The 18,122-nt window shown below is 37.5% G+C and overlaps 1 protein-coding gene across 1 annotated transcript in view; it reads left to right on the top strand.

The window, feature by feature from the left end:
• Positions 1–15,852, top strand: part of SORBS1 (sorbin and SH3 domain containing 1) — a 67,327-nt gene extending 51,475 nt beyond the window's left edge. Inside the window, exons 14-19 of the mRNA XM_009874933.1 lie at positions 559–673; positions 770–898; positions 1,963–2,166; positions 12,034–12,083; positions 14,603–14,709; positions 15,495–15,852. Coding sequence (XP_009873235.1) covers positions 559–673; positions 770–898; positions 1,963–2,166; positions 12,034–12,083; positions 14,603–14,709; positions 15,495–15,556 — 667 coding nt within the window. The 3' untranslated portion in view covers positions 15,557–15,852. The remainder of the gene's footprint in view (positions 1–558; positions 674–769; positions 899–1,962; positions 2,167–12,033; positions 12,084–14,602; positions 14,710–15,494) is intronic.
• Positions 15,853–18,122: the final 2,270 nt, after the last annotated feature.

The following is an 18,122-nucleotide window of genomic DNA, read 5'->3' as shown; positions in this document are numbered from 1 at the left end:
AACATTAAGCGTGTTGCACTCTCTGAGTATCATAAAAGGTAAGAACATAATCCTGTGTTCTTCATGCTTCTGAACAGATGTTTTGAAAGAAAAATGCATAGAGCAGAAGCTGTGCTGCTGCAGAAAGGTAGTAAAAGGCCATAGAAACACGGGATGTATCCTGTGGTTTTCCCTACCGATTTCCTAAAGAACACCCGATGGCCCTCAGATGCCTCTCACAAAAGCAGCACCTAAACAGGCAATCCAAAAGGCATCGTACTTGCATGCAGACCCTGTACTAGGTGCTCTGGTAATACTGTTAATGCTTCCTTGGAATCACAGTGCAGAACAGGCCTATAAAACTTACAGATAGTACCTGAGATTCATAAATGTGAAACATTTATCATTTTTATATAGTATATCAATGGATAAATATACCACAGCTGTGATAATTTCTCTTCAAATGTTTAGTTGCTACATTCTGTTTCGGTTTTGAACTGTAAAGGTCTCAGAAACTATGCAGGTTGGAAGAGTTAAATGTAAAGCTGTAAACATCTGATCTAAATAAATTTGTTACAGAGAGCTGTCCTTTAAGAAAGGAGATACTGTCTATATCCTCAGGAAAATTGATCAAAACTGGTATGAGGGTGAGCACCACGGAAGAGTTGGAATATTCCCAATTTCTTATGTTGAGGTTTGTTCTCTGTTTTAATTCCTTGAACTAGTGCGGGTAATAGGTCCACAAACTGCATGAGAACGATGAAAATTCTGTTTTCTCCTTTTTCTTTAGAAACTTTCTCCCCCAGAAAAAGCACAGCCTGCCAGGCCACCTCCTCCTGCACAGATCGGAGAGATTGGAGAAGCTATCGCCAAATACAATTTCAGTGCAGACACAAATGTGGAATTAACACTTAGAAAGGTACAGTTTACAACCATCTTTATCAAAATACAGCTGTAGCCTCTCCTGCCACACAGGATTAATATATAGGTAAATGCTGTGCTTTTGTGCACTCTGCACTCAATACTTGCTATGCACAAAGAACTGTAATGGTAGGAGACTACTAACATAACAGCTTATTGGCTTGTAGTCTTTCACAGCTACCAGCAAATAATTTAAGGATGTTGTGCATATAAACTAGATTGTGGTAGATTAGCATATGCAAACATCTGCTAACTACCCATCTAAATTCCTAGGTTTCACTTCAATTATCCATTTTGTTCTTAATAATTATTTCTTGGTAATGTTTTTAATATAGAAAACAGTAGGGGAAAAAAAGGCTTAGAGAAATTTTTGTGAATATTCTGGTTCTTGCAAATATTTAATTTAATAACAGTACGCTTTTTATCACATTCTCTTACCTTTCTTGTGCACATCCTGGTGGTTATACTTTATTGCATATGAGCAAAATAAATGTTTCATTTCTGAGGTTTGTGAGCCACTATACTATTACCACTGTAGAGAAATTCTCTTATTGCAGATATTATATACTTAGTTGTAAGTAGTATATACTTTTTATCCACTGAAAAGTTCTGCCTCTTTCCCATTAGCTTGTTTTTAACTTTCTACCTCCAGTTTTACTGATAACAAAGCACTTGCATGGAGTAAATTGTTTAACTTTTATCAGTCTTAAGGAAAAATGGGCATAGCAGTCACTATTGACTATTACAGTTAGGGTGCTAGCTAGTAGTTTAGACAACAGATCAAACGGTTTATGTTCCAAATAGAAGTTTAAATGTTAATCCCTCAGCCAAGAGTAGGAGACTACATACGATTCCCCTCTCATGAAAAAATAGCATTTGCAGTCTGTGACTAGCCCTCTGTTTTGCTGGAATCATTATTATTATAAATGGGAGAAGAAATGTGAAAATGGAGATAGTTCTCAAGACTAATTGGGAAACAGCACTTCAGGGAAAATAATACTGTGTTCAAAAAGTTAACTTACAATGTATCTGCTGATAACTTATTTTCATAATGCATTTCAGGGAGACAGAGTACTTCTTCTTAAGCGAGTTGATCAAAACTGGTATGAAGGTAAAATACCAGGAACCAACAGACAAGGCATCTTCCCTGTTTCCTATGTAGAAGTCATCAAAAAGAATGCATCAAAAAGTGTTGATGACTACCCTGATCCTCCGATACCCCAAAACTATTCTAGTGACAGAATACAGCATTTAAGTTCAACTAAGGTAAGGATTCTTTTTTCTTTGCTATCACCCTTAGAGTGGGTTTAGAAGGATTTATAATTTTTTGTTAACATAATACATAATTTCTGCATTAAGTACACTGCATTTTCCTTCCTGCATAGGTTGAATTGCATTACTAAATTTTTATGAAAGTATTTTAATGGCCACATGTATGTCTTATATTCTGCCAGGATTTTCTCTCTTTTCTCACTGAGAGTAGGGCCAGGCAAAATTTGGGCCAACAATAAAATCTATTTGGAAATCTTAGACAGAATTTGAGCGTTAAGGATATGTCTAGCAGACTGTTCATAGTGTAATGTGAACACATTGCTGTAATGCAACTATTCAAAAAGCCTGCAGTCCCATAAGCACACAAAGGGCAAGAGATGGCGGTTGCATGGGGACAGAGCTTGCCAAGACTGTACTGCAGCCTTCCAACTTTTGCCATTCACACTCTAGGAGGAGGCTGTTGATACGACGGAGATTCTTTGGAGTGGTGCAACAACAGGGACAGTATTGTTTCATTTAGTAGCAAGGCGGATGTCATCACGTTGTCCACAAACTTGGTTTCAGACCTTTAGAGCTGTAATTTTTACCACCAAATGCCTGTCATAGGTTCTGAATTATTTTCCTTCCTAGTTTATATAGCCACCACAAATCACACTACAGGGTGTTGCAAAAAAGTTTCCTCCATTCTGATCTATCATTCAGTCATCCCACCTGTGGTGGGAACATAACCTCTTCAGCAGTGTTAAAAAGTTAGAAAGTTTCTGCATACAAACTGTGATTAGCATTAAGATATTATCAATGATTTTGAATGCTCAAGATGAAAACTTTTCTAAATCTTTGCTTTTATTTTTCTATCTCTTCAGCATGGGGAGTGGATTTTGTGTGTGATTATAAATATCTATTGATCTCTGTTTCAGTTGGTTTTGTCCCCTTTTCTACTTTCACATACTTGCATACTGGTGCTCATTTATATGCTTCAACTTTGAGATAAATTCCACATTTATTGGCAGCTGTGGGGGCCACTGCCAAAAGATATTATTTAAAGACAACAGTGGCCTCTGAAAATATGACTAAACAATATCAGCTGGTTTTGGATAGCTGCTAGAACAGGTCTTGTCTGGTTTTCTGTAGCGTGTCGCAATGGATAACTAGTTCCTCTCTCTTCCATTCTGAAAAAAAAACATGGTGAATTGAAGTAGCATCAGATTCTGTAGTTGCAGACTGAGGCACTGATAAGCTGGAGCCACTTGTTATTAGAGGTATCCAGAGGTTCCTGAAGGCAAGAGTATGAGACAGAGCTGTCTCTTGTGTGTTTGGGGATGCCTCTCTCCCCGTTTGCTATGGAGCAGGCTTGTCTCCAAGGCATCCTGCAGCTGAGGCTGGTGTTTGTGTAACCCATATAACCCTTATTGAGCATAGATGAGCTTCAGAGCATTTACATTCAGATTACAAGTGTCCTGTCACTATTAAGTTCGTTATTATTAGATTAGTTCTGTAGGGAAGAAAAGTGGAAGAAGCCTTCTTCGTAACACAGGAAACTTTTGCGGTCACCTGGTTTTAGTGTAAGTCAATAATAAAAAGGAGCCTTTACTGACACTCTGAAACAAACATCTGGTTTCTGAATTCAACCGTATTCAGAAATGGAAATGCCAGGCAAGAAGACATCTTGTTTCTGACACGGACTAGATCCTTCCTAGAAGGACTTCAGCAGTCCTGAAGGCATCCTGGGGTTTACCACAATTACTCATACCACTTCTATTCCTTTGGAGTTTTTTAGGATGTATCACTCCCTGGTGCTAGAGCAATTGCGCTTAACTTCTTATGGCAATAAAAATAAATAAGCAATACAAGTTAGGAGCAAGCTTTGCTCTCCTTAGCTTGGCCCAGACCATCTATATCTTTATCTCTACTGCAGCCTGTAGCCACAAGAAACTAAAGATGGCAATGTCTCCTTGGCAGTATTATTGACCTTAAAACCACGAGTTAGACGCCCTTGCTCAGAAGGAAAGACTGGGGAAAGAGACTGGGTATTATTCATCACAGCCTAGCTCTGTGTTAGCAGACTGCATTGTATCAGTCTATACTGTTTACTTTGGTATAGAAGACACTCTAACAAAGGTCTATCTAACTATAAAATTTGCCTCCAGAAAACTCAAGCAGAAGGTAAGTAAACCATCCTTCCTATTTTGCAATGTTAATTTAGCCTTTTGAAATTATTTTTCTGTTCTAGAGTAATAGTTAAAGTCTGAAGTAGTCCAGATAACTTAGAAATGTACTTCTAATTATTCTGGATAATTCTAACAATGAGATCAAAATATTTTTCACTCAATTTTAATTTCAAGGATTAATAGTAACAAAAATGCATTTTCAGTTTTTACTGAAGCAATGGATATCTACTGATGCTGTGTACGTATGACTCACCTGTGTCATTCTTACAAAAGGACGTTTCTTTTACCAGAAGGATACTTCAATCAATATTATGTAACGGTACTCAAAATATACTGCTGTGTACTGTGCTGTCACAAATTTTAAAAGCATTGTTGACTGCCTACATTCAATAAGAACTGAATATACCTTTCACAAATGTTGATGTCATTTGGAACTTATAGGGTTACTGTTGAAAAAAATGCATTCTCTAGCTGCTCATGCCTTAATAAAAGTATGCAATGTATTAAAGATGTTTCTTAAACGTTTACTCAGAAGTACTGAGAAAAAGTAGAAGTATTAACCTTAGGATAATTAGTATCACCTCAGTTATTATAGTTTAAAAGAAATACTTAATGACACCTGACATGCACTTCTAAAAATGCTATTCTCAAAATAACAGTAATGATTTGGGGAAAATTACATTAATATTAATTGTATGATTTAATAACCTGTGACAGGCTCACTCACAGAGCACCATAAGTAACATAACTTCAGCAGATCAGATGGAGGTCGCCTTCATGAATGTAATGATTCAGATCTGTCCTATGTTTGACATTTAAGCCCCAAGCCAGAACCTGATACAGGTTAATTTTTCAAATGTCTTTCCTGCTGTTCTGATTCATGTAGTAATTATTTCAGACACTTGTGCTCACTGACATGATACTCTATAATCCAGATGATGGCACAAACATTTTTCTTTTCCAGTCTTCTCATATCCTAGTTCTCTGTCATGCTTATTTATTTAAATTCCCATATTTTTCTTATTTTTGAAGTTGCCTTCCCAAGCACCATCCCCGCTTTCCAGACACCTTTCCTCCTCTTGGTCATACACTGATCAAAAGACTCTCCAGGCTGCCACTAGTGACTGCTTTTCAAGGAGTGTTGATTTTTCACCTTCAAGCTTGTGCATCTTACCTCCTCCACCATCTCCAGACAGTTTTCTTTGTGATTTAGAAGAACTCAGTTCTTTGGCATTAACAACATCCCAATCTGTAGCGACCTCCCCAGATAATAGCATTCAAGTTACAGATGATCAGTTTATTCCAAATGCAGAGCTGTCCCTCAGCTCTCCTACAGCTCTTCCTCTGTCCTTTCTTGTATCTACCTCTGTCTCACCATCAGCCAGCTCACCTCATGGCACAGCATGTAAGGATAGCCGCAACAGTACCAAACCAGGAGAAGATAAAGACTTGAGAGGTCTACTTGACTCTCTAGTTATTGAAGTACCTAGAGATGTGTCAGATACTACAAGAGAAAGCGAACATGTTGGGGCTACCTGTAACAGCCCTTCACCACACAAAGGTGGCTCTGTCTCCAGAGTGCTAGCTGCAACTGCTGAAAACGAAGAGGAAATCTGTACTGCAGGTCTGTCAGTTAATATAGGGGATCAGTCAGAGCCTCAGGAATCAGAGTTCTACAGCGAAGCACAAGACACAACAGAAGAACTGACAAGACTCTATATAGAGGAAGATCTGGAAGATTACAATTCAGAATTCCCAGTAGCAAGTGGAGAAGACTCCACGGTATGTTACGAAGGATACCCTTCACCGAATATTGATAAGGTATTTTAATTTCAAAAAAACCTAGCTTCTTTGTTCAGATAGCTTACTCAGTAAAATTATTCTTCACTTTTTCTTGTATTTACATCTTTTCAGTTTTTTACTATTGCATTCAGTAAAAGTGTCAGCATTAGGGTAAGAAAGTCCCTTCTCAGAAGGAGGCAGTTACACTGTTGTAAGTTCTATGGTGGATCAATTCTGCCGGTCCTTTCCCCTCTGGCCTAGTTCACTGCCACTGAGCTTCTGATGCAAAAAGCCAGTGAACTATTTTCCTCCCAGGCCTGTTACGTGCCACTCCTTTGAGCCAGAGGCCCCAGCAAGCAAATGCTATCAACATGCCTGCCCCAGAGACTCAGCGGTTTGTACTTCACATGTGTCACTGCACCAGCTGATATATTTATGGCAGACCCTGTTACGAGAATGTGACTAATAATAACAGATCAGATTACGTTTGGCAGTTAAACAAATGCTTCCCCTTAAAGCCCTCCCCAGTTCCTCTTTGGGACAGTACAACACTGAACTATCCCAAGTGTGTGCTGGCCCTCAATTGCCACAACATCGCTATATGGTTTGTGGGGCTTCTAGGCAGAGTTTTAGAACAGATTTTTTTTCTGTCCAGCACTTACTTCAGCAAATGGTTCAGGGAGTTGCTTTGGCTGGCACATAGAAACATATAAATGAGATACTTAGGACAATATGTAAAACTAGGCCAAATGTAAAACTAGTTCATTAGAAAGATTTTGTAGGCTTCCTTTTACTTGGCCTGAAAAACACAGAAAACTGTAAAAATAGAGGGGAAATCCACAGCCACAAATGGCAGCTTGATTTGATTTCTGAGGGAAGAATTCTCTTCCAGAAAAGCAGACTAATAAGAAAAGTAGACTAATAATAAAATTAGCATCACATTTCTGATTGTTCAGATTAGATACATGACTCCTTACTGAGCATTTTGTGCTGTAAAACCAGCTGTTAAAGACATAATTATTTCTTATTTTTCTTAAACATTTAAGTCAGCTCTGCTTTCTGCGGGAACAGCAGGGGACTCTGATCCTCCTTCCCACCTTTCTTCTGATCTTCCATTTCACTTTACCAAGACACCAACTTCTCACTCTCTTCTCACAACATCCCTGTCTACTGCTTCCCTTTCACCTCCTCTCCTTTCTAAACCCTTACATCAGCAGGAGAAAGACTCACAGTTAAAGGTAACTGCAGCTCTTGAGCATGTGTATTAAACAACTGCAAGGCTAACACCGAGTTTGATCTTTTCAGCTGTATTGTTTCCTTTACTAATATTAAATAACATAACACGTGGAGCATTAAGATAGGCACTCTTCAGATGAAACACAAGGTACAACTATAACCATGATGATACAATGAAATAGCTTAAGATGCAAGTGATAGGAAAGCAGAAAGCCTTCCGGTCCACACTAGCATATCAGTAACTCTTATTTAATTGAAAGAAACAGAATCATATTCAAGTACACAGAAACTAAGTAGCATTTGTGGTTTAGCAATCTTTTAAATTTCAGTCCAAACTCTGTGAGAACAGTCATAAATTTTACTACTGCAGAGGGTCATGGTCTAAATACTCATTCTCTTAGTTAAGAACTGATTCTATGACTGGACCAAGATTATTCCTTCTTGAGGACTGCGTTTTGTGTCAGCATCGCAGCTCTGCGGCACAAAAATGAAACCTGGAAAGTTGCTCTAGAAAGACGAAGTCAATTTCCAGGGCCGACTTCCAGAGAGGGAAGGAATATCTGGTTTGAGAGTTAAAAGGTCTGCTCCTGGGAACCTCCTAGGCAGTGCACTGCTCTTTGCTGGGCACAGCAGGAAGCGAGACGCTGCGTAACCAAGGAAGATTCTCTCCAAATTGTAGATACGGGAGCCCGAGTACCAAGAACAACTGGAGGTCTGAGGTGGGGGGGGGTGTTACAGAGTTGTAGCTCTTAATTATTGGTTTCAAACCATTTCAAATCTGGATTGGTTTGTAAGTTTAAGGAACAGGTTCCTTTATAAACTTAATCAGTGTAGACTTATCTATTTGAAAATTGGTGAAATTATTAGATACACTCCTTTTGACAACAAATAGTAATATTAACAAAACTAGGATTTTTCCTTGAAGTGCTTTCCATCAAGTATTTACTTGCTTTCTAAATGCAAGTTTAAGGTCCATATTCTGAGTAACAGCAAGGAATTACATTTGTCATTGGTATTTCCAAGATTGTATTTCTTCTCTGTGCTGTTGAGCGTTTCTGTACTATTAACCGAGCTACTCCAGTGGGTACACTTGGAATTTCTTGCTCCAACTGCATATACTGTGTGTGATTAATTTTTAACTGCATTGTGTAAGGGCACATGCCAGAGCCACAAGCCCTTGGAATAAACAATATAGTGGCAACAATGAAAATACCATATACTAATAGTACTATGATCTGCACCTGTTTCACATTTCCCTTTTGTTATCAAGAAAAGCATGTCTGGTTTGCATGTATGAATGAAGCAACAAAAATCCCATGATGCTTCATTCTTAAACTCTCACTTGACACAGTTTTTGTGGTTTTTCTAGGGTAATTTAAAGAGAGAGATATTTGTTATGGGTAAACCTCCTCGTAGCCCAGTGATGACTAGGAGATCCTGCAGCTCACCTGTCAGAGGTCACAGCTATTCACACAGGGTATGGTACTGGATGCCCAGTGTGCAATAACAGCATTTCCATAGAAAAAAAGATCTCAGTGTCTAGTCTTTCAGTATTTTGGTTTTGCCCAAGTGTCTCAGTATTATCCGTATGCCATGTTTCCTTCCTGTTGTGCTTCTGTGCTATGTCTGAATAAAGCCAACAGGTCTGTGTGTGCGAAAAGTTATTTTATAAATCCATCAGTGTATTGTATCTATGCAGTACCACATAGTATTTCCAGTGCTACAACATCTAAGAGATCAAAGTTCTTTATACAGGAGTAAATTACTCCTGTTTCAAAGCATTTCCAGTTTATTAGTTACAGCTTCTAAAAGCCAAAAATTTATACTTCATTGTATACAGGCTGAATTCTTGTTTTGGAATCCATGTCCTTCTTCTCAAAATGTTTTGCTGATGATATATTATCTTCACTCAATACTGTCCTCTTTATCCAAGCACTGTTATTCCAGACTATCATACTCCTCAGCCTTTCCCTTCGTATCTGTACTATAACATTAACATAACTGTAAAATGTTACCTAGCCAGAAAGACTGTTTAGAACTTGCCTGTGTTTCACTCAAAAACGTGATCTAAATTACAAAACCAAACCTAAACACGCATAGCAAACACCCCACAAAACACCCAACCTAAACTCTCTAAAAATGAGAATGTGAGGGTTATGTTTTGCTTTCAGTTTAGAACTAAATTATTGGTTGCATTGGTTTCTTAATATTTGGCTCTTAGAAATGATAATGGAATTAACTGTTTTCCATATTGTTGCTGCTGATTTCAGGTTATTGTCTTTCTGATGGTTCCTTTTTTAAAATTTAAATTTTAAAAAACACAGGTTTGTGTAACTTTTCAGTTTTGGCTTTTTGCTACCACGTATGAGGGGACAGTGCTTGCTTCATTACTGAAGGCCAGGATTCTTGTAGTAGCAGATCAGCACTATCCCAGAGGAAGTCCAATTAGAAATAAAATCCATAAAATAGGAATTAAGCCCTATGTTAATTTTGCATGTTACTCCAAATGACTGACATATAATCAATATATTGATTACTATATATTGAGATCTATATTGGTCAGTGTTTAACATATTTATTTCTTTAGTTCCAAAACTACAAGAGCTTAAATTGTACACATAATTTGCACATTCAGGACTATGTAAAACTATTATAGGCAAGTGCATATCAATCATGCATGAAAACTAGGTGTAGAACTGGGATCACTGACTTGACTGCACATTTTTTAGTATTTTGGGGATCAAGACTTCACTTGCAATAATTTTCTATCATCTGTTTCTACAGTAGTTAACTAGCAATAAAATGTTTTAAAGCATTGAAGCATATGCAGAAAAAGAAGATAATACTGACTCACCTAATTTTTTTCATGGTTTTGGTGTATGTTCAAAGCATTAAATCATCTGTAGTATTGTTTAGGACATTGACTTTTATTGTTTGTGAGAAAAACCCTTAACCTCGGTTGAGTTCTCTTGCATCTCAGCCCAGTTATGGACCTGAAGAAAGATTAGGAGTAAACAATTGGTCAAATTCCATTCCAAACACCAGGCAATCTGCCCAGTGGAATAGTCTCTTCCTACCTGACAAGCCAGCTGTGGAAGGGAGTTTACCAAGGACTGAAATGTCTAATTTTCAATCTTTATTGTTGGGTGCTTCAGTAAAAATTATCTGTCTTGTACACTGTCAGGAGAGTTAAATCGTGGAAAGATGAGAGTCAAAGTTTATAAACAATTTTTTTTTTACTTTGAAAACCTCTTTCCCATCTAGCTGTCATTAATATGAATACAAGTTCTGTAATCTTACCTTCCTGCATCTTTAGGCACCTTTTTATAATTATATTGTACAGACTGTAAAAATTAAGTGGAGAATGCTCACAATATTTTCTGCATGTACACGTACAAAGATGATGAAAAGAAATTTAACTACTTCAATTTCATCTGGAAATGCTGAGGGGGAAGAAAATGATAAAAAAACCCTCACATAGTGTACATTAACATTCAATCGGTATTATCAGGCTGTGGGGTTTTTTTATCACAGCCTTCTCTCATGGAAGACCGTATCATCTTCAAGAATAAACTGAAGCAAGATTAACTGAAATAGTCAAACCTGGGAAAGAGAAAACCATGGAGCAGTAAGAAAAATCCCATGGCTTCAAGATCAGGTTGCCATTTACTCGGTTCACGATAGAAAGCGCTATGAGCTGTGTTCAATATCCGCGCTCCCAAAACAGGATCGGTTCCCAGACTGGCATCAGACTGTCAGTCTCCACGGCACGGCTGCAGGGCATCCTTGGTCAGCAGAAAATATGATCGCTGCTCACATCAAGAGCTCTCCCAAGCAGCTGCTTCTGGCCCAGCCAGATTCTAGTGGGTAAAAGTCAGTGTCTTTCTAAGCAGGGTATGGTTTGTGTCGAACGTTAATAGTTTTCATTTCTGTTGCATCCAGATTTGTTGGGTATTAGTGGCGGGTAACGCTCCATTACGAAGGAAAGTAGTAAAGTAGTTGCTTTCATACAGCTTTGCACTGGAAATACAAACTATTGTTTCCTCTGAAGTAAAAGTGTTAGTTGCTATTTTTATGCAATTACACGCATTCTTTCAAAAAGTTTTTCTGCTCTTTGCCTCCCAACAGCCTGCATGGCTTTGTACTGCCCCTTGAGATGAAACAATTAATTAAAGCGTAGCATGTTATGCCTGCCAAGTACTCTGTGTGTGTCATATAAGTTGGTATGTGGTTTGTCTATGAATATTCTAAATTGTGTTGTTACATATAGGAGATTTATTTCTGCTTACCTAAAAATATATTTCACCAAAGGAATGTTTAATGTTCCTCAGTTACATCTGATTTTCTAATGCTATTTCTGTTTTACAGTGAAGAGGCAGCAGAGTTCTATTCCAACATTCTACTGTACTATAAATAGAATGAACTGTTGATAAAGTTCCCAGTTTTGTTTTAGTTTTTATTATGTCCTCCAAACATCAGATCTTTACCTCTGCCAAGATTCTGTTGCTTGCCTTGTCTCTTAAGAGTTTATTGTGAGTTGGAGGGGCAGGTGGGGGTTGTTGTTTTACACAAGGTAGTATATGGAACTCTGAAGCAACCTTGTATCATGCCCCTAGCCAACTATTTGGACCTCAGACTACAAATCTTTATTACATTTCAAATCATTTCATTTCAGCCACAGCGCCCTGTGCTTGCTCATGAAAACATACACAGTGGGGGGGAACCGTAAGTATACTTCTTGTCTACTAAACTAAAACCTAGCTTTTAAGCAATAGCCAGCACATTGTCAAGTAATTTGTTAACCTGCCAAATACAATTATGAAGAGATTTCAGAAATTTACAGATAACCACATGATGTAGGAAGCTATCCAAGCAGGTCGCAGAAGGCAAAGCCTTAGCACTTTCACTTACATCAGACATGCCAACTTACAGTTCTCCATCGCTTCTGCTTAAAAAGGATAATGAATTCATAAAAATAAATTTTGACTTTTTTTATTCTCTCTATTTTTACATCTCAGCAGAATGCCAGTTAAAGACTTAACATTGATTCAACTCATCTGGTTTACTGAATTGACAAAAATTATTCAGAAACTGTTCGGGGTGTGAACAGAGAGAAGAAAAACATAACTTGATAACACTGATCACAGGAATACAGGCTCATAGTTTTTGGTGTAATTTACATGGGCAATTTAAAAACTAGATACAAGAAAGCCTTTCTGAAAACTGGACAAGGCCCTAGACCTCAGGTCTTATTCTCATAAACAAAGCTAGCACTTGGAGTAAACCGTGTGAGGCTATTTCAGTGCTGACTGTTAAAAATGCAAGTTCAGTGCAAGATTGTTTCAATGTGTTATTTTATTTTCCTCAGTCTTGCCTTCTGGTCCTGCTTCAGTAATAACTGAAACCAGTAGCCATTCTTCCTCTAGGCTCAGAACACTTTGGAATATGCCATAATAGTTACATTCAGGAAAATTTATCTAAGGCTTAACATCTAAAAAGATTTTAAAGTTTACTTGTTAGTCACTTCAAGAAATTACAAGAGTGAAGAGAGGAATAAAAGTTACCAAATAACTATACCACAGATAGGACAGTTTGGTTTCCATCTCACTAAAACCACAAGCTCCTGTTGGTTTTGTTGAGCATACTGAAGTACCTAACTCTGTTTTATAAGCAGTAATTATCTGATTAATTTGGTCCGTATAGTTTATGTAGTTCATGACTAAAGTTATTAATTTCTAAAATTAAAAATAGAAATATATTTAAATTATCAACAACCATTCTTTGTCTTGAATATGGGTTCTGTTAATGCTGTAAATGACAGTAGAGTGTTCATATTTAAGACATTTTTAGGTTAACAAAGAGAGAATGAAATGACTACAAAGGAGTTATTAAAATGGATTATCTAGAAATGACTAAGATAAGATCCCTAAAGTATAAAGAGAGCTAACTGGGAAATTCTTGTTACTGTATTTGAGTAAGCAATTGGCTTGAATCCTATTCGTGACACATTACATCTGCAACTCCTGTATGTTTGGAAGCTGTATTTAATCAGTTTCTGGAATACCATCAGAGCTCTGCTTTCCTGGAATAATTATAAACATAAAAGAAAATATTATTGCCAATGTGAAAAATAAGTCTCGTTATTCAAGATGACCATTGCCCCAGTCATATACAGGCTTTTCAAATGAGAATTTCAGGAGCAGGATTTTTTTGTTGAAATAAACATCTTGTTGAAGCCATGGAGACTTTGCCTGAATGATAGAGCTAACAGAAATATTCAGGATCAATGCATCAAAGGGAGAGGTTTTTTCATTTTATTGGAGCAAGTATAATAGCAATACGATTTTTTAGTCAGCGAACTGTTCTTAGGAGGGAAAAATGGACACGATTATGTTTTGGCTTGAGATTTTGAAATTAAAACTATTTCCTTTGTGCAATTTACGCAGTGCTGCCCTGTTCCTTTGCACACAGTAATTCGTAGCTGTGCAGATGGTGAGAAAAAAATTGAAGGTTCTGACTCTGCAGGACTCGTGAGCTTTCAGCCAAGCACCTTCAGTTCCCGCTATTAAGAGTTTATTGCCATTCTTTAAATTCTAGAGAATTCAATTAAAACCTGACAAGCAATGAAGATGAATTTTGTAATCTCATACCTCTTTTCCTCTTTTCTATTTATCTGTCTTACATCCTTCAATCTCCAGCCCCTGTCCAGGGCGGAGGTACAACTCAGTGTACTTGTACAAGTCTTATGTCACCCGATTTGACTCAAGCCTCCCCTCACTCCCAGAGACATTCTTATACAGACACGGCAGGGGCAGTTTTAAGCAGGGAAGGGGTTATGGCTGTACGTTTCCAAACAGCAGTCTCCCTGCACCTTCCTCGTAGAGGCAGGCACCTCTTTCACATGCAGAGCTGACAGAGAAAGTGTCTGTGTGTTCCTCCAGAACACCAGCACCGTGCTTTGGTGACTCAACTGTAAACTAAAGCTAAAAAATATATATATAATAGAATTGTGCGGTCACAACTGAGGAGCCACCATGCTTGCCTTGAGTCCTCGGATTTTAGTGTCTGATGACTTCACATTTTACTGTAGTAAGTACGTAGCCCTGAAGTCCACCAGGCAAACACTTTTCCACTCTATTTGCAAGACGTATTACGTATTAATGTTTAAAACCAGTTCCTTTACTTCAGCAGAGGTGCAAAGAACTCTTACTTCTTTTTAAAATGCCTCATTTGTCCTATTTAAGGTTTCAGGCTCTATATAACTATACTCCTAGGAACGAAGATGAATTGGAGCTCAGAGAGGGAGATGTCATTGATGTGATGGAAAAATGTGATGATGGATGGTTTGTGGGTATGTTTTAATTCAGTTGCTTTTGTGGTTTTTGTTTTGTTTTGTCCCCCCCCAAGCTTTGCTGCCCTCTTTGCTTGCTGTCTTTTAAACTAATTAATTTTTGGTATGTAGTGTAATAAACCTGAACCTGGCTTTGTCAGGAGAAATTGCAGAGAGAATCCATTAAAGTTAGTGGGCGATTTTTCACTTATATCTTTTGGAATTGATGGACACAAATTGACGTGTGCCTCCAGTTTGTTGTACAGAACTGTTGTCATTCTAACATGACACAAATTGGACTATGTATTAGTGCTTTCATGATAAAGACCAGGTGATGTAAAACTTACATGAATACGGCTACAGCATTGATTACTTACAAAATCTCCATTTCAGTAATACCTGGTTCTCACAAGTAGGCCTAGATAATGCGGCTTAATCATTCCATAAACATTCATGCACACAGTGGCTAACTTAATCACCTAACTAGTCCTCAGAATTTCAAAAATTCAAATTATTTAAACAGATTTTATGCTGTTGAAATTAAATTATTTATATGTACCAAGTCAAAATTTTAGCACAGCTTTTAATCAGGCTTAATCAAATATGCCTCTTTATTTGCTTTTTCTTTCCTGCAGTTAGAATTGTTGAAACTCACAAATTAAATTCAAAATAGCTTTTTGAAGTTATATTATAGAACTGTATATAATTCTGTTTGTTCCACATTAAACATGAAAGTTTAGAGGCTGTGCTTACATAGCGATTTCCTATTGTTATTCCCATCTTTCATTTATTGCTTTTACTTTCAGGAACCTCAAGAAGAACCAAATTGTTTGGTACTTTCCCTGGAAACTATGTCAAGAGGCTGTGAAATTTTTTTTTCTACTTATTTATGCTGCATCTCTGCAACACATCTGCATAAAGCTGCTAGAAAACATGCTACACTGGCCTTCTGCTTTCTTGCTTGCAGTCTCCGATAGAGGCCATCTAGTCCATCCTCATCCCATCCCACCCACCAAACCCTTCCACCAGTATTACAGCAACAACCAGGATGCGAATAACTAAGCTTTTCTGAAACAAGAGGAATCCTTTCAACATTTAAGTACTCTCTGCTTTAAAACCTTTTCATCTGAGACATAATAGGAAAAGCCCAATGACAGGTACACAGTCAAACTGCCATGGGGAAGGGGGAGAGACTTCTGTGGTACTGTCATGCACTCTGAAGGGATTTTTTCGGCATGCAATACAGGAGGAAGTTGCTGTTTACTATGTTTTAAAAAGTTGTTTGAGTTTCCACATTCTTATTAGCCTGGCAGCATTTGTTGCTTTCACTCTGCCGTGTCACAGGTTTGCCTATTGTACTGGTTTACAATGTATGACAAATTATTATATAGATTTTTTGCCTGCACTTGTATGTTGTAACATATGCACAGTGATTGTAAAATCTCCAGAAAGTATAGTGAAAAGTGGAGGAACTGCAAGTGTTCTGAACAGGTGCAATGGTATTGGCTAAACCGTGGGGTTTTTTTCCCTAATAAAGCTGTAGTTCTGTTACAAGGTAAGAAGTGCAAGAGGCATAAAGCCTCAGGAAGGATTTAATTAAAAGAGAGGCAATGATATAAGCATAAACAGTAATAACCTGCTACCAATGTCTGACATTAAATGGTTGTAATCAAAATGTAATAGTAAGCAACATGAATTTTGAGAGGTTAGTGTTTTTTCGTATCAGGAATTTGAAGAAGCGGAAAGTAAACAGTGTTAGTGCAGAGGAGTGTTGGGTTTGGTTTTCTTCCTAACATAGCCACCAGAAAAATATTCACAAGTATCATGTACTGATTTACTTCACTATATATGTACTTATGTTAACAAAACCCAAGTTACACAATCTTTTTAGGAATTTAGTACAGGAAAAAAAAAAAGTCACAAGTGTTAAAACTGATACGTTTTAGAGATGGGTTTTTCTTTTCTTCCTGAATGAATCAAGTATTTGAAAACATACATTTTCCATAGCAAAGGTAAGCATAAATAGCAAATGAAATCAAGGCACAGGATGATAATGACTATGGCTTTATAAAAATAAAAATTCAGATTTGGTTTCTCCAGCACCTTATAGATGGCAAAAGCTTCTACTGCATTTCTCATGGGTAAAGGATTGAAATTCTCAAAATGTATGTAGTCTCTGTAGCATTTTGTACATATGTTTGCTTTTTTGTACAGAGCCATTTGGTTGTCGATTAAAAAAAAAAAAATTAAGTTCCTTAGTTGATCTTTGCCCTTTTCACATACAGAACATTTCAAGGCTTTTTTCTTTTCTTGGTCTATTTACCATAAGCACATCTGGATAGTGCAATTCTGTAAGATAGCATTTTATGCAAATTTTTATTAATTAAATATGGTTTACCAGCCAAATCTAAATGTACATATGTCTTTATTACTGAGAAATGTCATTAAGACAAAAAGTAAAGAAACATCTTTGTGCAGCATACCTTTATTACTGCAGATTTCATGGCAAAAGCTTTATATTCAAAGGCTTTCAATTTTAAACTAGATCTGCATGCAGCTTTGCTGTGAGATTAATACTTATCTTTGATGCCATTTATGATTGAAGACTTAAATATCTGTTGCCTGTGATATTTAAAAAGTACTGTTTCTACTCTGTATCTGATTTTAGAAAAATACAGGTTTTTCATACCTGGTTTTCAGGTAACTGACTTTGAATTCCTACAAGCAAAAGGTCTCTGTGTTTTTTTTCTTGAATAGACTTCTAATAAATTTTGCTTGGAGTACACAACTGTTTCCCCTGTCATTTCTCAAAATACATATAACATGCTACTTCAGTTTTGCAAAGCACTTAACTCTTCAATCTTACACGCAGTTTCATCTTATCCAGAAAATTTTTTCCTCCACCAAGCATACACCAGTTTATATATAATGTGGGCAACTGGCATTGCCCACACAGCTCTGAGATAGTTTTTATGTTGCCAGAGCTCCCCTTGACTCCAGAAGCACAGAGGTAAAACACACAATTGTAGAGCCTTTATACAAGAAGCAAAACAGGCAAGCAGCAGCTTGTTTTGTGTTTTGTCATGGGCTGGTAATGGTTACTGCGAGTGCCGCAGAGCAGATCCTGCTTCTGAGAAGCCAGGCTGGCTGCCACTGCCAGGCCACCTCTCCTCAGATGCCACCTGTGCCGGGCTTCTGCCACTGAAGAAGGCAGCACGGCGGCAACCAGCATCTGGACAGGACTAACCTGCTTCCTTAAGTCCGCTTCCTGCTCAGTTTTGCCTTTACAATAGCTGGGCTGGAATACGCAAAACCAACAACCACCTCTAAATAAATACAAAAGTATATAGCTTAAAACGTTAACTTTGTCTACAGCAAACTTAAGACTAGGAACTGCTGTTAAAACTCCAGCAGATAAACTCCTTTGTCAGTTT

Source organism: Apaloderma vittatum, unplaced genomic scaffold, assembly GCF_000703405.1.
Source record: "Apaloderma vittatum isolate BGI_N311 unplaced genomic scaffold, ASM70340v1 scaffold34788, whole genome shotgun sequence".
NCBI lineage: Eukaryota > Metazoa > Chordata > Aves > Trogoniformes > Trogonidae > Apaloderma > Apaloderma vittatum.
The sequence above is the reverse complement of the archived record's forward strand: the minus strand, read 5'-3'. Positions and strand labels throughout refer to the sequence as shown.